At 33.7% G+C, this 20136-nt stretch overlaps 2 protein-coding genes across 2 annotated transcripts in view; one reads left to right on the top strand and one right to left on the bottom strand.

Annotated features, from left to right (window-relative positions):
• Nucleotides 1-153: 153 nt before the first annotated feature.
• On the top strand, nt 154-5356 carry LOC135845971 (nucleolin-like). The gene is made up of 7 exons (XM_065364879.1): nt 154-1615; nt 1697-1835; nt 1912-2030; nt 2106-2247; nt 3931-4049; nt 4124-4253; nt 4337-5356. The coding sequence occupies exons 1-7, from the start codon at nt 279-281 to the stop codon at nt 5066-5068; spliced, it is 2718 nt and encodes a 905-aa protein (XP_065220951.1). The 5' UTR covers nt 154-278; the 3' UTR covers nt 5069-5356.
• Nucleotides 5357-8295: 2939 nt separating this feature from the next.
• Nucleotides 8296-20136, bottom strand: part of LOC135845961 (oxysterol-binding protein-related protein 1) — a 34340-nt gene continuing 22499 nt past the window's right edge. The window contains exons 6-11 of the mRNA XM_065364866.1: nt 20009-20113; nt 19803-19926; nt 19577-19720; nt 19368-19450; nt 14677-14811; nt 8296-14473 (exon numbers count right to left, since the gene is read on the bottom strand). Coding sequence (XP_065220938.1) covers nt 14371-14473; nt 14677-14811; nt 19368-19450; nt 19577-19720; nt 19803-19926; nt 20009-20113 — 694 coding nt within the window. The 3' untranslated portion in view covers nt 8296-14370. The remainder of the gene's footprint in view (nt 14474-14676; nt 14812-19367; nt 19451-19576; nt 19721-19802; nt 19927-20008; nt 20114-20136) is intronic.

Below are 20136 nucleotides of genomic sequence, written 5' to 3'. Positions count from 1 at the left end.
CAACAACTTTTTGGCTTCGTACAAAATTCAACGTGGCAGCACTAAAATATCTTAAAATTCCCCAAAACTCGAGGCACTTTTACTGCGGAGGCACTCAAAATCACAGATCGAAACACAAAAAAACACGCGACGGCGCAACGCACATGTCGAATGTAAACACGAGATCGCGAATTTCATTTCTCACTCGTGCTCCATCGAAATTCGTTCATTTTTAGTGAATTTTCCGCCTGTTTTAATTCGTTTTTAGTAATTTTAACCGTTTTAATTCGCTTATTATAATGGCTAAAGTAAAAGAACGTAAATCAGAATCGTGGAAACCGGGCGTACATCACGACGACGGTTTCATTTCGAAGAATAAGAAACGTAAAGATAAACGTATGTCTTTGAATCTATCCGCGAAGAAAATCGATACCGACGAATTTATTCCTATTAAGAAATCGTTTCCGGCGTTCAATAAGTCCAAAGATGGTCTGGGAACCACTCCTAGTAAATTCTTATCACCCGCGTTGGAGCGGAAGCAAACACCGAAGAAGAAAGATACGCCGTTACCGACATCAGGTAAAAAACAAGATGCAGCTTCGAACATGCGTAAATTTAGTCTCAGTCATATATCGAAAGAGTTGAACGGTGGTTCTCCTAATATAAAGAAAGAGCCTTTCGGTACACCTAAAGGTAAAGCTGGACTTGCCGGTACTCCTAAGTCGAAGACTGAACCGTTCGGTACTCCTAAGATAAAATTAGAGAATACTACTCCTAAGTCGAAACCTACTCCGGCCGCCGGTACTCCTAAAGCTAGCATAGAACCAGTTATCAAATCAGCGTTGAAAAAGAAGGCTCAAAAGTTCATCGATCACGAAGCCGAACAAGGCGAAGAACCCATCACTGATAAAGAAGTAAAACCGTACGTGAAAGGTGCTGCAAAGAAGAGGAAATCCATCACGTTTCAAAGTCCCATCGACGACGTAAGTGATAGTAGCGATTCGGACGAATCTGATGACGACGAAATGACCAGTGCTCGAGATTTCCTCGATAGTGAAGCCAGCGAAGGAGAGGAAACCGATGATGGCGAAATCGACGAACAAGATTCAGACGATGACGACGACGACGACGATAGCGATGCTTTTGATTTTATGACTGGCGATGACGACGACGACGAGTTAGACGAAGAAGACAGCGACGAAGATGGCGAAGAAGAAGAAGATGATGAAGACGACAGTGACGAGCCAGATAGCGATGAAAGTGACGACCAAGCACAGTTACCAAAAATCCAAGCCAATAAGAAACCAGATCCTAAAGCTCAAGCCAAGAAAACCGTCGTCGAACGTGATAGCGACGAAGATGACAGTGACGATGAAATCGAAGAACATTCGTCGAAACAGATTCAATCCATTATCAATCAGATCAAGAAACAAATACCCGAAAAACCTGCTCCGAAAGCTGCTCCTCAGCCCACCGCTAACCAGATTAAGAAAGAGAAAATCGAGAAGACACCGAAAGTAAACGAACCAGCAGCCAAGAAACCCAAAGTGGAAAACCTCAAAGAACAGAAAGCCACCGAAGATGAAACTCCTGCTGCTTCAGAATACGCCGGATATATCAAATTTTTACCCAACACGTAAGTTTACTCGTTTCTATCCCTCGTGTGGTCATTTTTTTTTGCTGCCTTGTTCTAATAAATATCTCGTTCTGTTCACAGGATCACTGCGGCTCAAATCAAATCTCAACTCGCTACCCAGATCAGTCCTGATAAGATAGTATCGATCGTTTTGAAGAAAAACAATACCAAGAAGTCGAATAAATGCCTGGTTTATGTTACCGATGAAGATACTTTGGACGTGAGTTGAAATCTAGACGACGACGAATTCGTAATAAGTTTCGTATCATTTTTTAATACTCGTTAAATGTTCTTAGAAATTGGAAAACAAGACCTATACCATCGGAGAAACCAAATTCAAAGTGTTCAAAGCCAGAGAAAGCAAGAAACCTGAAAAAAATACGCCTTTAGCTTTCCTCCCCAGAGTACCATTAACGTGAGTTCGATTTCTCTATTTTTTTCATTCTTCATCGTCGATTTTTTTCCTACATTTGTTCGTTTTGTTTTGCAGTATCGATAACGATAAGATTAAATCGATCATCGAAGCCGATATCGGAGCTGGTAACGTCAAGACTTTGAAATCGAAAAAAACTAACGAGAAATTGCAAACTCGTAACGTGATCATCGAAGTAGCCAACGAAGATATTTTGAAAGTGAGTGATTGTAAATTTTAAATCTTATTAGGGTCATTCCATATCAACTCGACCAATGTTTTTGAGTCATGTCTTTCGATTTCGATCAATTTTTTTTTACAAGAACCCTCCCAGTAAGTAAGAACACCGCAATTAGTTTGGTCCCAACCCCTTCAGGGGCGGGGGGGCCTTCCATTATTTTCACATTGTCTCGAGGTACTCAACTTCAGCAGCCCATTCTTCCAAAACTATGATATTTTGATCAAAACTGATTTAACAGTTCGAAAGAGCATTGCATTTAGAACTTTTTAAGCATTTTGAAATTTTCAAAAGTTGAAAGTTTAACATTCAAATTCAAAGTTCAAATTTCAAAATGACGCTGTAAGTGGGAGCTACCATTTAAAATTTTGAAAAAATTTCCATAGATGTACCTTTTGATGCTTTTTCGAAATATTCAAGTTTCGAGATGGGATCTCTCAATGGAGGGGGAGCACCTCCCCCCCCCCCAATTTTAGACGAAATTTTCGAAAGAAAATCTGGGGCATGTGATATATCGAATTCTATGTTTTTGGTGACGCTGAACACGAATATGACGTCAAATTTTTGTTAGGACCCCATCCACGGCCCCCAGCACCTCCCCAAAAGGGGGTAAAAGTTCAAAAAAGTGTTTTGTTCGTGTGACACATGGAATAGTATGTTTTTGGGGACGCTGAACACGAATATGACGTTAGATTTTTGATTGGACCCGGCCACGGCCCCCAGCACCTCTCCAAAGGGGATGACACCCCCCCCCCAAATGGCTACATTCGTGTGACACATGCAATAATATGTTTTCGATATCGCTGAACACGTATATTGCCTTAGTTTTTCGAATCGACTTCACCCATGGCCCCCAGAACCTTCCCCCAATAGTTAAAAGTCCAAAAAAATTGCTGGGGGCCGTGGATGGGGTCCAAGCACAAATCTGACGTCATATTCGTGTCCAGCGTCACCAAAAACATACTATTCCATGTGTCACACGAACAAAACGCTTTTTTGAACTTTTACCCCCTTTGAGGAGGTGCTGGGGGGTGTGGATGGGGTTCTATCAAAAATCTGACGTCATATTCGTGTTCAGCGTCACCAAAAACATAGAATTCGATATATCACATGCCCCAGATTTTCTTTCGAAAGTTTCGTCCAAAATTGGGGGTGGGGGTGCTCCCTCTCCATCAAGAGATCCCATCTCGAAACTTGAATATTTCGAAAAAGCATCAAAATGTACATCTATGGAAACTTTTTCAAAATTTTAAATGGTAGCTCCCACTTACAGCGCCATTTTTAAATTTGAACTTTCAATTTGAAAGTTCAACTTTCAACTTTTGAAAATTTCAAAATGTTTAAAAAGTCCTAAATGCAATGCCCTTTCGAACTGTGAAATCAGTTTTGATCAAAGTATCATAGTTTTGGAGGAATGGGCTGCTGAAGTTGAGTACCTCGAGACAATGTGATAATAATGGAAGTCCCCCCACCAGCCCCCTGAGGGTGCTGGGACCAAACTAATTGAGGGGTTCTTACTTACTGGATGGGTATATATTGTAAAAAAAATTCGAGCGAAATCGAAAGACATGACTTTCAAAATCGCTTTTTTTTGGTCGAGTTGACATGGAATGACCCATTATCCAGTGTTGCCATTACTTACGATTTTTTTTCTCATTCCCTTAGAAAATCATTTACAAAGGAAGTTACACGTGCAATGGCACCGATCTAGTTGTTCGACAAGCTTTCGAGTCCGGATTCCAAATACCAATTTATAAAATTGTATTCTCCGGTGTTCCTGAAAAGTAAGCATTTTTATCTCTTTTTGAACCGAACAAATCGAGACGTTCTCTTCAATTAACTGTGTTATTAATTTTAGCACTACCGAAGCTCTTATTAAGAAAGCTGTCGAGATGAAAATTGGCAAAGGAAGCGTAATGGCGGTCAAGTTCTCGTTCCGTAAAAAATCATTCGCATTCGTCACGTTGAATAACGAGCAAGCTCAGAAAGTACGTTTTCAATTCATCGTTCGTTCGATTTTAATCCAATTTCTCGACTATTTACCTTTTTTTTTTTCATCTTTGTTGTGTAGAAACTTCTCGATTCGAGCGCTCAAGTCACAATCAACGGAACTAAACTACAAACACTGGAATTCAAACCTCGCGTACCTAAAACTAAACGTGGCCCAGCTAAGAAAAAACCTCAAGGAGCTCCGCCAGCGAAGAAACAAAAAATCGACCCGAAATCTTCAGCCGAAAATAAACCTAAAAAAGCTCCTAAACCAGACGTAGGCGCAGGTTCTCCGGCTAAAAAGCAACAACAACAACAAAACTCGCAACAGCAAAATAAACCCAAACAACAGGCTCAAAACAACGCCCAAGCTTCTCCTCAGCAGCAGCAGAATAACCAGTCATCGAAGAAACAAAATAAACAAAAACAACAGCAACAGAAAAAACAAAACCAACAACAGCAGCCTGGTTCGCCTCAACAGCAGCAACAAAAGAAACAAAACCAACAACAGAATCAGAAGTCTGGTTCGCCTCAACAGCAGCAACAGAAAAAACAAAAGCAACAACAACAGCAACAGAAATCTGGTTCGCCTCAGCAGCAACAGAAACCGAAACAACAACAGCAACAACAACCTGGTTCGAATCAATCGTCGCCTAAGAAAAATAAGAATAAGAAAGCTAAAAATAAATCTCCCAATCAAAATCAACCTCAAACTCCCGATAAGAAAGCTAATTTAAGTAATAAATTAGAAGCGAAGAAAGAAAAACTGAAAAATAAGAAGAATAAAAAGAAGCAAGCGGATACCAGTATTTAGAGACGATCAGATAGAGATTTTACTTACATATTCGTATGTAGGTTGTAGATTTCATTTGTGATATGATTTGATTTTTTTTTTACTGATTTGATGTTCGATCTAAGATTTGTCATCAATTTTTCCCATTTTTTTTTTGTACCGCTAGAAATCTAGAATCATTCTTGACTGAATGATGATTCATGTTCGAAGTTACTTAGTAAGTTGTTCTCTGTATTCACTCGAGCAGTGAATCGTTTCGTTATTTAGCTTCGGCTGTTAATATGTCTTATTAAAAATATCGATTATGTATGTTGGTGTTTTTTTTTTGATTGGTAATTTGGAAGAAATTCTATTTTTTTTTTTTTTTTTTTTTTTTTTTGATTAGGATCACGTGTTTGTGTTTTTGATAGATTTTGAAATATTCTGAAATTTTTAGCCAAGTCCTGACGACAGTGATTAAAATTGAAAAAACATTTTCCACCTTATTTTTGATATTTTATTGAAAGGAACGACATTGCGGTGGAGGGGGGAAGGGTGTTTTTTCTTGAAATGTGATTCAGAATGGTTTCGATCAGAAATGAAAAAATTTCCAAACTTTTTCAGAAACTTTAACTTTGTACAAGTTGAAAAAAATTTCAACTTCGCAAGACTCAATGAAGGAACTAATTTTGGGAAGAGGGAAGGGGGGTTCCTTGGGAGATTTTTTTGAAAATATGCTTATTTTTTAGAATCCTGACCAAAAATCAGAACTTTACAAAAACAATTCATAGATTCAAATTTTTTATAATTTTTTTATACAAAGTGACCAACATCATTTGGAAAATCGAAAAAAAAGTTTTTTTTTTTTGGAAAAAAGGTGAATTCTTGAAATAAAAAATTCAGGCCAGAAACGTAAAATGTTTTTAAAAATTCAATTGCTCCAATTTTTTATTTTTAAATTTTTTTTCGACTTTGGATTTACTTGTTTTTTTTCTCAACTTTGAGAAGACCCACATAAGAAAACCAACGTAGTCTGTAAGACTTGAGGAGCTTTTTTTTCGAAAAAAAAAATGAGGACCTAGGGAGGTTTTGTACTAAACAATACTGATTCTATAGAGAATTCACTGGAAATGAGAAAATTGTTTTAAAAAATTTACAGATTCGAATTTTTTATTTTAAGTAATAATTTTTTTTAAAACTTCGATGTTGAAAAAAAAGGACCGAGAAAAGTTTTTTCTTGGAAAGAATTTTTTTCGAAATAATTCTGACCCAAAATGAAGAATTTTCAAAAAATGTTCACAAATTTCAATTTTTTCAAGCATTAATTTATTCCAATTTTTAGATTTTTTTCCAACTTTGGGAGGCACTACAAGAAACCAACACAAGTTTATTTGAAAGTATTTTGACTAAAAATGAAGAGTTTTCAGAAAAAAGTTTTCAGATTTCAGTTTTTTTTTTCAACTTCGAGTTCGATTTTTTCCAAATTTGAGAGGCTCGCAGAAGAGGATCAACACTGTTTTGGAGACTGGAAGAGGGTTTTTCTTGAAAAGGAGATTTGGTCTAAAGAATTCTGATTCTGACCAGGAATATTATAAAATTTTCAAAAAAAATGTTTACAAACATCAGTCATTGATTTTTTTATACTCAACTTTGGGATGGAGTTTCACGTCACAAAAAAGACCTTGCTTTATTTTGGGGTCCAAGGAAAGTTTTTTCTTGAAATAATCGAGAAAATGTTGATCAAAAATGTAAAATTATTTCAAAAGAATGTCAATTTTTCATTTTTTTCATGTATTTTTAAAATTTGATTTATTCTAAAATTTTGTTTTTTTCCAATTTTGAGAGATCAATAGAGACTTAGAGAGGGATCAATACTTATAGTTTGATGGCCCGGGGAGAGTTTTTTCTCGAAAAGGAGCTTCAATCTGAACAATTCTGATCAGGAATGCAAAATTATCAGGAAAATTTCAAAGATTTCTATTTTTTAATTTTTTTTTAGCTTTGAGAGAGTTTACAGAAAGAGACCAACGCAGTTTAAAGGACTTGAGGAGCCTTTTTCTTGAAAAAAAAGTTAATTCGGGTGGATTTAGTTTTCCAAAAATTTTCGAAGACTTTGAATTTGAATTTTTTTTTTTTTTTTGATTCCCTCAACTTTGATTTATTTTGATTTTTTTCTACTTCGGGAGTTGATTTGGGAGGGTTCACAGAAGATTAAAATTTTAATTTTTTTCTAATTTCTTCAATTTTTATTTTTAACATTTTTTTTTTTTGTATTTTGGGAGGCTCCACAGAAGGGGAAGGGGGACCATCATAGTTTGGGAGCATAAGGAGCTTCCTTCTTAAAAAGAAGGTTTACATTATTTATTATTCAGGAGGATTTTTGCCAAGAAATGAATAATTTTCTAAAAATATTCAGACTTGAAATAGATGGTAATTTCAATTTCTTTTGATTCCTTCAACATTCATTTAGGTATATTTTCATTTATTTTCGATTTTTTCCAACTTTGGGAGGCTTCAAGGAAGGGCACTAACACATTTTGGAGAACCGAGGGAGGCTTTTTCTTGAAAAGAAGACGTATTCAAAAGTTCTTCTACCAGAAATTAGAAATTTTTCAAAATTAAGTGAACACCTCTATACTTTTTTTCAATTTTCTCCAATTTTGAGAGCCTCTACAGACGACCCTTCATGGTTTGAGTGGCTGAGGGAGGTTTTTTCCTGAAAAGGGCGTCATCTTTAATGTCCAACGATGAAAAATTTTCACATTCTTCATTTTCTTATTTTTATCAAAATGGGAGGCTCTATCCAAATACACCTAGATTTGTGGGCTGGAAGGATTTTTTCATGAAAAAAGCATTATTCAAAACAATTCTGACACAGAAATTGAAAATTTTCAAAAGGAATTTACCAACTTGGATTTTTGAAATTTTTTACAATTTTTTGGGGGCTTCATCAACATAGCTTGGGGGACGAAGCGAGTTTTCTTGAAAAAGGGATCATTTTAAAAATTTTTGACTTGAAAAAAAATGTTTTATTTGGGGGGGGGGAGTCATTTTTTTTGAAACTTGAAGGAAAATTTAAAAAAGGGAATTACTTTATCATAAAAAATACAATACTTTATAATTATAATACCTTCTTTTTTTCTAAAAATAATCGATGAAAGTGAAACATATCTATAGAAATACGACAATAATTGCAGTAGACGAGATCCAATCCAGCTGAAAATAACACCAGATGAAACATTTACGATGAAAAATGAATTTAAAAAACGTTGAATTTTTCAAAGCCTTATTTATTAAAAAGATTCTCATATAGGAACTGGCCATTTCAAAAGCATATTTTTAAAGGACGGATTATTAAAAAAATCCCCAAAAAAATTACGTAACTACGTACAATCTACATAGTACATATAACATCGTCGTTTAAAAATATTCCATAAAACAAGATCTGACGAAGAAGAAACGACGATCGAAGAATTGAAACAAATACCTAAGTATAAGACATACAAGTTCCATAATTAGGTACGTAAGTTTCAGAACAGCAAAATATCGAAGTCATTCTTACATTGTACTTAATGTAGTAAGTATGGTATAATGTAATAACAAGGAGTCTATTTTAATTGGTAGACTGGGTTGAGGAAACAAATATACAAACAGGTACCTAATAGGTAAATAATACACTCTTATTATGGTACACATTTATGTACGAGTAGATTATATAAAGCTTAAACCATAGATACAGAAAAATCAATTGACAGCCGAAAGGGGAATATCAACAAGTAAAATAATCGTCCCTAAACGTTGTGGAACAATGTCAAGAAGTCATAAAGAGATCGAAATTCAAATTGAAACATCACTTTTTCTAATTTAAAAGTGGTAAGTACAGTACCTAGTACCTATTCTGCTGTTTACGAGTAAGCTTATAGCAATGGCATATTTTATTAAAGACTTTTTCCTTCGTATTTTTTTTTTTTTTTTTTTTTTTTTTTTTTCAATTCAAAAATGAAAATGGTAGGTATATTTACATACAAGGAGATGAAATAAAAAAGGCGTTCAGCACACGACTCACAACTCTACGAGTGTATTTTTAGGTATATAAACGAAAAAAGCATCTTATTGGTGTTTTGGTCCGAATACGTTACTTATATATTGTCAAGACTCCGGTGAATTTAAGAGGGAAGACTACTCTCGCGTTAGTTTCATCTTACATATATTTTACCTACGTTGATAAATTCTCATTCACATTTGTACAAAAAAAAAAAAAGTGCATACCTATAAAAAAACAGATTCAGTTGTACGGTTGAAAGGAGAGGAATAGGAATGGGATCGAATTTCATAATTGTACAAAGAAAAATACTTAATTTTGGAATTAATTTTCAATGACCTAGATCAAGAAGGCAGAAATGGATGATGTCAGCACAGCAATGTATAATTTTCCAAATTACAAATGTGAACACCTTCAGTGTGTTTTTTTTTCATTTGGGAGAAATTTCCAAAATTCACAAAAATTGCAAGAATTTCAACATTTTTACCATTTTGAAGCCTCCAGCACGACTTTCAATTTCTCCATTTTCTAGAAGGTGTCAAAATTAATTTGAACAGCTAAAAATCGAGTTTTGCTCGATGCTTTTAACGTGTTTAACAAGTTAATCCACATTTTGGGCAATTCCAAAGAGCAAAAGTAACCCAAAAAAATGATAAAACGTGACCAAAAAAAAAAAAAAAAAAACAGAACATCATTTCAAAAAGTTGAACTAGGTGTTTTGAAACCTTTTGATACAAAGTTGAGACTTTTTTTGGGAACAAAGTATAAAATTTTGCAATTTATGACCAAAAAAAAAAAAAAAAAAAAAAATAACGAAACGTGAGACTTTGACAATATTTACAAAAGCAATGGACTTTTTGGCAATTTCTGACAAAAAAGTGAGACTTTTTGGACAATACAAATTTATTAAAAGTGTACTGGTTTTTAAAATTTTAAAAAGTTCAACTATTTTTGGCCATTTTTTGGTAACAAATTAGAAAATTTTTCAATTTCTGATCAAAAAAAATTACGAAACGTGAGAATTTGACAATTTTTACAAAAGGAAGGTTTTTTTGGCAATTTGTGGCAAAAAAGTGAGACTTCTGGGCTACTTTTGGAAAAATGTAAGATGTTATGGAATTTTTCGCAGAAAAAAAATACAATTTTTGGCAATTTTGTTGAAAAACGAGAATTTTTGACGATTTTTGACAAAAAAGCAAGCCATTGGTAATTTTAGCAAAAATCAGGACTTTTTGGGAACAATTGGGAAAAAATGATACTTTTTAGCAATTTCTGGCAAAAAAGTGAGACTTCTAGACAATTTTCGAAAAAACGTAATGTTTTGGAAATTTTTGCAAAAAAACTACAATTTTTGGAAATTTTGTTAGAAATTGAGAATTTTTTTTACAATAAAAACAAGCCGTTGGCTATTTTAGCAAAATTCGGAACTTCTTGGGAATTATTGACTCAAAAATTATTCTTTTTGTAGGTAATTTCTGTAAAAATTGATACTTTTAGCAATTTTGCAAAAAAAAAAAAGAAAGAATTTATGTCAAAAAGCAATAATTTGACAAGTTATTCAACCAGAAGCAACAACTTTTGGGAATTTTTGAGAAAGAAATTATATTTCCTAGCCATTTTTTTCTGAAAGTGTGACTTTTTTGCAGTTCTTAGGTTAAAAAAGACAAGACTTTTTGGTATTTTTTTTGGCAATTTCAGGTAAAAACGGAAAACTTTTCAGTTACCTACAAAAAAAAAATACAAATTTTTAGAAGGCAAGTTTTTACTAAAAAGCAAGACTTTTGGACTATTTTTAAAAAACAGCAAACTTTGAAATCTTTTTCAAAAAAACGATCATTTTTTGCAATTTTGGTGAAAAATAAAGTTTTTGGTATTTTTTTTTTTGCAAAAAGTAAGACTTTTAGGCAATTTCTGAAAAATTGCAAGAACTTTTGGATTTTTTTCGAAAAAATAACAAATTGTTAGCAATTTTACTACCGAACGATAATTTTTGACGATTTTTGACAATTATTGACCAGAAAATGGCACTTTCTTGCAATTTTGTCGGAAAAACGAAACTTGATTCGCAATTTTTAGAAATTGAGGGCATTTTTTGTCAAAAAGCGAGACTTTTGGGAAATTTCTCGAAGAAAATTGATACATTTTGGAACTTTTTGCTAAAAAGCAACAATTTTTAGCAAAAAATTAAATTATTTGGCAATTTTGACAAAATGTGCGATGTTTTGAAATTTTTGGTAGAAAACTGGACATTGACAATTTTAGAAAAAGGCACAGCTTCGTATAAAAAAATCGAATTTTTAAAAATTTGAAAAAAAAAGTAACTTTAGTAACCGAAACTTTGAAAAAGTAACCATAGTAACTTCGCTAGGAACCCTAAAATCATCTGAATTGCAGATGAACTCGTTACACAGGTCGAGAATAAGCCATAACTAGTAGTTTTTTAGCTGCCAAATTAGTCAATTCCACGCCTTCTGGAGAAAATCAAAAATTCTGGAAAAACCAAAAATCGAGCTGGAGACTCCAGAAGGGCTAGAAATCAAGTGATTCGGTTTTGAAGCAGTCGATATCAGCTTCAGGACTAATTATCATCAAATTTACTTTTAAAAAAAGTAGGTAGGTACATTAAAAAAAAAAAAAGAAAAAAAACATAAAATTTTGGACAATTGTCAACTGAATTTTTAAAAATTCACCAAAAATCAAAAAATCCCTCGAGGTGACTGAAATTTTGGTTATGGAGATTTCAGACCATGCTCTTTCCAAAAATCACAGTCTGATTCGAATCAGAAGCGAACCCCTCGCCCCTCGAAATTGAATTCTGAACCTTTCATAATAACTTTTCAGGAAAAAAAAAGAAAATTTTACCAAGTTGACATAGAAAAATGAAATTTGCTACGTACCCTGTTTTCGACCCCCTGAGTCGATTGGAATCGGTTTCGAACCCTGTAGAGTTGTTCTGGAGCCTCCAGCACATTTTCAAAAATGTTGAAATTTCCACAAAATTTTACCCAATAAAGTAGAAAAACTAAAATTCACTTTAAGCCATAATTTCAACAAGCTGAGTCGATTGGAAGTCTCCAGGCGGTTTTATGGCATTTTTTTTTTTAAGATCTGGAATTTCCAAAATACAACAGGAGGCTCCAGAACAATTTGAAACCGACTCCAATCTTTTCAGAATGCTTGAATGAGGAGATGTCATGAATTTCAGCTTTCCAATTGGGTGAAATTTTGAGGAAACTTCAACTTTCAAAAATCTACTGGAGGCTCCAGAATTGTTCAAAAAACGGTTCGAAGTCGTAACCAATCGATTTTGGAGGGTCAAATTTCAGCTTTCTAAATTACTGTATGTAAAATTCTGATTTTTTTCCACTTTTGATCTAAAAATAATTTGATTGCTCTTTTGAGTATGTAGTTCTGGAGCTTCCAGCAGATTTTCGAAAGTTGAAATTTCCACAAAATTTTACCCAATAGAGTAGAAAAGCTAATATTCACTTTAAGCCATAATTTAAACAAGCTGAGTCGATTTAGAAGTCTCCAGGCGGTTTTATGGCATTTTTTTTCAAGATCTGGAATTTCCAAAATATGGCAAGAGGCTCCAGAACGATTTCAAACCGATTCCAATCTTTTCAGAATGCTTGAATGAGAAGCTAGATGTCATGAATTTCAGCTTTCCAACTTCATTGGGTGAAATTTTGAGGAAACTTCAACTTTCAAAAATCTGCTGGAGGCTCCAGAATTTCTCAAAACGGTTCGAAATCGTTACCAATCAATTCTAGAGGGTAAAAATAGGATACATGCCAAGTTTCAGCTTCCTAGACCAATTTGGTAAAATTTTGATTTTTTTCTCATTTTTGGCTTAAATTTTGATTCTTAAAAATTCACCAAAAATCGAAAATTCCAATTTAGCACCTAAAATTTTAGCTGTTGATGTATTCCAAATACAACTCTAATTAGACAAAATGTTCAATGTAGGTCAAAGGTACCTCCTTACAAGGATAGCATATCAATTTCATTTGAAAATAGGTGGGGAGAAGTAAAACGAGTCCAGATAATTGGTAATTACGAATTCATCACTCACTGGCAGACTGCTGACCACAAAAAGAAACAATATGGTTTGGAAAATACGTCCAAAGTGGCTGAGTAAGGTAATTATTAATATAACGGAATCGTTTCAGTTTGGTACGTAACACAAAGCAAATAAAAACACCATAATTAATGTACAAAAATACAAAAGGCACTCGTACCTAAAACAGGTACAATATAAACTAAATTTCTGGGGGCAAAAAAATACTATCCAGTGTCTACACTCGACTAGAAATTTAAAAAAATCTCACAAAATCTAAACTTCGTACTTACAAAACAAACCTGCAGCGAAAAATAAATCAGTATTCATAAGGCTTAGGCTATTTATCATTATCAAGGCGGGAGGTAAAAACATTGAAGGGATGAGATGAAAATGACCAATATTTACAAAATGTATAATATTAGGAGACCTTAGATACTCTTTGATTGTTCATCGATTCGATTATTTGCCCGCAGAATACAAAACAGAAGGGGGAAAACGATAAAAAAAAACACTCGTCGTTTAAGTACATACATACGAGTATACGAACATAACACGAGCTAAAAACTATAAAAAGATTAGCTAATAAAAAAATATGTATTGAAAATTCATCGTAGTAATTATTGATTCGGTAACATTTCCACTCGACGATTGTTGCGATCGCACACGCACACACACACAATTTCAACACCATCAATATAGGTAGGTAGGTAGGGTAGGTAGGTAAAAACAAAACAAAAAAAAATACCCGACTCGATTTCACTAATAAAACGAGAAGAAAAAGAATCACACACGAACGAACGAGAAACGTATGTACGAAAAAAATTGTACTAATAAGCGAGCTTCTTTTTTCAACAAAAAAAAAAAAAAAAAAAAAAAAAGTAATAAAGTAATGTCCTCTAAATACAGGAACATAATACTTAACGATAACTCGATTCGTTGCGACCTAATCCTTTATTCCTACACGTCTAAATAAAAAAAGCCATCTTGCTGAAGAATCTACGAGTTTTTTAAAAAAAATAACTCCTCACGATTTCTAATACATACAAAAAAAATCATATGTAAATTACGTATTGGTATTATTTCGTCTCTCTCACTCACTCTCTCGTCCATATCAGACGTTTAAGGGTCGCAGAGGGAGGGGTCACTCGTTTTTTTTTCTACGTAATTAACAATTAGATAGGTAACTTCCAATTTGCTAATGTAATAGTACGTAAAAGGTACGCTATGAAATAAATTCGATTAAAATATATCCGGATCCGAGTGGAAATTACGATCCCAGTATTTGCCATTGTAATACCAATCTTCTTGGTTCGTATACGGGTTGGTTTTTAGATAGAACCATCTATATGTAAGTATACAATGCAAAAGCTCCATTAGCATTATTCGAGAATACGAGAATTATGCGATATGAGATGAGAATGAGAGCTTTGGGCAATCGATGGTTCGATGGATAGATATTGAATTGGTATTGTATTCGAGTGTTTATTTTCACGTCGTAGGCACAATAATACCACCACCATTTATTGCCCTAAGTTTTATACTCACCGAGGATTCCAGTCTGGGATTTTCTTACGTTTACGTAGGCTTCGTACGTCGCGTTGTTTCTCTTCTAGACGATTTTTTTCCGAAGCTGCTCCTTCGATATCGTTCGTTTCTAGTTTGCGAAGATCTGGTCGAAATCTGCGAAGAATTGGAAGAAATGAAAACATGATTTTATTTTCAACGTATGAAAAGAACAGGAAAACATTAGAATACTAAAATCCCAAATTTCTAAAAAAAAAAATAAAAAAAATAATGGAGTAAGAAGTTGAAATGAAAAAAAGAGCTAGGTAAAGTGAAACAGATTAAAGAGGGAAAAGGCACGTCTAAAATGAACTTGACACCTCCAAAAATGTACGTTAATAAATATCAACAGAATGAAATTGAATTCACTATTTTCCATTTTTCCTTCTCCCATATCAAAATTTTCACCAGAATAAAGTTACCTACAAAATATGAATTCAGCCTTCGGAAGCCCAAATCGAATTTGATACTCAAGACGATGAATTTCAAGTTTGAGTTATGCTCTTTCTCGCCTTCATCTCTTTCAAGACGATGAAATTGAAAACTTTGAACAATGCGTTCTTCCCCTCCCAACTCAGCTCCCTTCTCCTTTTCCAACTTTTGGCTCAAAATTACATCAAAATGTATTCACTATTCAGTGCTCACAAAAACCAACACTTCAATAGGTACCTAAAACGATAAAATTGAAAATCCTCCCCTCGCCCCAATTCATTTTAACAAAATTTCCCAAAAAAAAAAACTCAAAAAATTCATAGTTTTAAGAGAAACAAAAAAATAATCAGGAAAATACATCAAAGAATGGAAATTTTAATGAATTGGTTCTCATCAACAAAATGTTTAATTATTTTTACGTTTAAAAAAATGATAATTCCTTCCCCCCCCCCAACTCTTTTTCACAAAATTTCCAGAAAAAAACTTCAAAAATTCATATAATTCTAAAAACAAAAACTAAAAAATAATCAAGAAAATATGTACATAAAAAATGGAAATTTCAATAAATTGGTTTTCATAAACAGAATATTTAATTGTTTTGACGTTTAAAAAAATTAAAAATCCCCCCCCCCCATTCTTTTTCACAAGATTTCCAAAAAAAATTTCAAAAATTCATAATTTAAAAAAAAAAACAAAAAAATAATCAAGAAAATACATCAAAAAATGGCAATCAATTGGTTTTCATTAACAAAATATTTAATCATTTTGACGTTCAAAAAAATAAAAAATCCCCCCGATTCATTTTCACAAGATTCTTTTCAAAGTCTTATTTCATCTGAATTCCCTCAATATGAAATTGTTTACACTGATGGTTCTAAAAAAGATAATGGTTCAGGATGCTGCTTTGTCTATCAAGACAATGTGTATCCATTCAAACTTTCAAAATATATTTCCGTTTTTTCCTCTGAACTAATTGCAATTAAAGCTGCATTGGAATTCATTCTTTCCCAAAGACATCTTTATAATGCTGTGATAGCAACTGACTCTCTCAGCTCAATAAATGCTCTCCTTAACCTTCAATCCACAAACAAAATTATTAATTGTATTCAAGAATTAGCTCATACAGCCTATCTATTTGAAATAAATATTATTATTCTTTGGGTTCCTTCACATTGTGATATAACTGGTAATGAAAAATCAGACAAAGGAGCTAAATTTGCAATAAATTGCAGTGAAACCTCTCTTCATTCTATTCTCCCACTCACCGATATTAAACCGATAATTACTCAACATATTTTTAAAACTTTGAACCTTAAAAAAAGAAATGATGATGAAAAAATCTATACTTTTGGACTCTCTCGTAGAGACTCAAAAATATTAATTAGACTTAAAATTAATCATTGTAAATTCTCTCATGAATACTTATTATCTAAATTACCACAACCTATTTGTAATATATGTAACATACCTATGTCAGCCCATCATGTCATATTTGATTGTCCAAAATTTAATAACTCTAGATTATTACATAAAATTTCTCGTAATCAAAATCCTTTTTTCGAAAATAATTATTGTGAACTACTTAAATTTATTCGAGATATTAAGTACAATGATTTAATTTAAGATGTATTATTTACTGATATCAAGTCACTTATGTATCTAATACCTTGTGACTGTTTAAACAATATATTAAAAAAAAAAAAAAAAAATTTCAAAAAAAACTTCAAAAATTCATAATTTTAAAAGAAACAAAGGAATAATCGAGAAAATACATCAAAAAATGGACATTTTTTCATTAACAAAATAATATTTAATTATTTTGACGTTTGAAAAAAAGAAAAATTTTGAGAAATCGTGTTTTCATTTTTTGCTGAATTTTGATTAAATGACAGAATTATTTGAAAATTCGGAAAAAAGAAGGACCTTCGAGCAGAAAGAAGGACCTTTTCCTGACTTTTTTGAAAAGAAGAACCTATATAGGCGAAAAGACGAACTTTTTTTGACCTTCTGGATCGAAAGGACTGTTAGACACCCTGAATTTAGAGTTTACTTCCTCCTCTCCCTCTCCCCCCTCAATCCCATCCAATCTCATCCCATCCCATCCCCTCCCCTCCCCTCCTCTCTTTTCCACTCCCCCTACTTCCACTCTTTCCAACTTCGAGCTTCAAATTATCTCAGTAATAAATTCAGCGCCCTCTAAACGCCGCATTTTGATGCCCAACACAATGAATTGAAAAATTTTGAGTTCTGCCCCCCCCCCAGACCTACATTCTTCTTTTTCAACTCGTGGCTCAAAATTATTTTTAAAATGGATTCAGCGTCCACAAACCCCAACATTTCAACACCCAACACGATGAAATTAAAAATTTCGAGTCGGTACTTTGTGCCCCTCCTCCCCTCCCCTTGTCTCACTTTTTTCGACTTTGAACTCCAAATTATTTCAAAAATAAATTTAGCACCCTTAAAAGCCCACATTTTGATGCTCATCGTAATAAATTCTAACATTTCGAGTTGTCTTCCTTCCCTCGTTCGCCCCTTCTCTACACATCACCCCACCACTTTTCCCCTAATCATTCCTCTCTTTCAACTTCTGGCTCGAAACTTATTCGAAAATGAATCTAGTGCCTGCAACACCCCGCATTCTGATACCCAACACAATAAATTGGAAAATTTCGAATTGTGCCTTCCCCTCCCCCCAACTCCTGCATTCTCCTGTTTCAACTTGTGGCTCAAAATTACTTCGAGAATGGATTCAGCATCCACAAAACCTTACATTTTAATACCCAACTCGATGAGTTTTGAAAATTTCGAGTTTGTGCTTTCTCCCCTCCCCTTCCCTCCTTTCCCAAAATGGGCTTCAACGCTCTCAAAATCTCGCATTTCTATTCCCAACACGATGAAAATTGAAAATTTTGAGTTTGTACTTCTCCCTTCTCGACTCCTTTTTTCTCTCCTCTCAACTTTTGGCTCAAAATTACGTACATACTCTAAAAATGTATTCATACTCTATGAAAATTTTAAATTTTTTCTCTTCTCTCTCTCTCTCCTCCTTTTCATCTTTTGGCTGAAAATTATTTTAAAAATAGATTCTGCCCCATCCAAAAAAAAGAAAAAAGAAATTAGCAATTTCTAAAAACCCAGCATTATTTTGAAACCCAACACAATAAATAGGAATGTTTTGAGTTGTGCTCCATTCCCTTTCTTCTTTCCATTCAAATATTGGGCCAAAATTATTTCAGAATTCCTCCCTCCTTCATCTCTCCTTCAAGTTTTGACTTGAAGTAATTCCGAAAAATGGAATAAGAACTTTCAAAACCACAAATTTTGATTCCCACTATAATGATGAAAATTTTCAATTGGGCCCCTCCCCTTCCTTCATTTTCTTTCAATATTTGTCTCAAAATATTTCAGAACTGGATTCAGCGCTTCTGAAAACACACATTTGATACCGCAAACAGGATAAATTTCAAATTTAAAAAAAAATACCTAATTTTAAAAAAAGTAAATTTTTTTTTATATTTAAAAAAATTTAAACTTCAAAAATTTTGAGTTGAACTCCTCTTCTCTTCCCTCAGTCCAAAATTATGTCACTTGTCAAAAATGGATTCGGCTCCTTCAAAAATCCTTAGGTTACCCAACACGACGAGTTTCAAAATTCTGAATTGAAGCCCTTCCGCTCCCCTCCCCTCCCCCTCCCCTCTCCATCTTCTTTCCAAAATTTTGCTCAAAATTACCTCAAAAATAGATTTGGCGTCTTCAAAAAACCGTCTTTACTGACCCAACACAACGAAATGCAAAATCTCAAGTTTAAACCCCTCTCTCCTCTCTCCTCTCATATGTCCAAATATTTTCTAAAAATTATTTCAAAAATGAATTCAGCTCCCAACATGACGAATTCCACATTTTTGAGTTGAACCCCTCCCCCCGCCCCTCGCCATCATCTTTCCAAAAATGTGCTCGAAATTATTTCAAAAATATGGATTCGGCACCTTCAAAAAACCTCATTTGGTGACCCAACTCAACGAATTCTAAAATCTTGAGTTCATTGACCCTATTCGATCTGTTTTATGCAAAATTAAAATAATTTTGAGCCATAATATATCCCTCAAAAAAACACACACAAGAACAAAAAAGACCAAATTCAATGACAGAAAACTGGAAAAATATTCAATGAAATGATAATAACACGAAGAGAAATGGAAAAAAATACCAAAATACCGCCACAATTACGTTAAAATTACCTGCTATCGGTCGGGCATATCCGTCCAATCATATCGGAATCCAATCTATTCAACGATTTGGTAAATTCGGAAAAATGGTACGACTGTAACAAATCGAAACGAAAATAAAAGTAATAAGAACCGATAAAACATGATGCATTTTTCATGAACCGTAGACCGTAGTCCTAAGTTATTCGCCATTCGGCTTATTTTTATTTTCATCCAATTACCCCGTTGTTTTCGCCGTCATTGAGTGGCTTTTCTTTACGCGGATTTACCTCCCATAAAGTAATAGAATTAGGTATATCTATCACGAACGGTGAATCGGATTTAGATTCGTCAATATCGCCATTTTCGTCGTCGATATCGTCTCTCTGTAAAAATAATCAAGTTACACGAATATGTTATTACGACATACACGGAGTGGTTTATAGCGAGCTGTTTTCGGACACTTACTTCAGCTTGTGACATCGATTTGAACATTGAAGATCCCATTTTGAAACTGTTGAATTTGGATAATACTCGTTTCGGTGTGTTGGGTGTGGGACTGGTGTCGTTGGAGTTTTTACCGTCGCCGATTCTGAGAAAAAGAAGGCACATTTTGAGAAAATCAAGTTCTGTCTATCGACTCGTGGTTTAAGAGAAATGTCAGATTTGCTTACTTGTATCTGTGGCAATTTTCTTTGACGAATTCTTCGAACGAGTACATATCCGTAGCTTTCATATGATCCGACCAACGTCCGTATAAAAATTTCATCTTCTTTTTACTGGAAAAAATTGTGAGAAAAAA

Source organism: Planococcus citri, chromosome 1 (assembly GCF_950023065.1).
Source record: "Planococcus citri chromosome 1, ihPlaCitr1.1, whole genome shotgun sequence".
Lineage (NCBI taxonomy): Eukaryota > Metazoa > Arthropoda > Insecta > Hemiptera > Pseudococcidae > Planococcus > Planococcus citri.
Note: the sequence above shows the minus strand (reverse complement) of the source record. Positions and strands in the feature narration are given on the sequence as shown.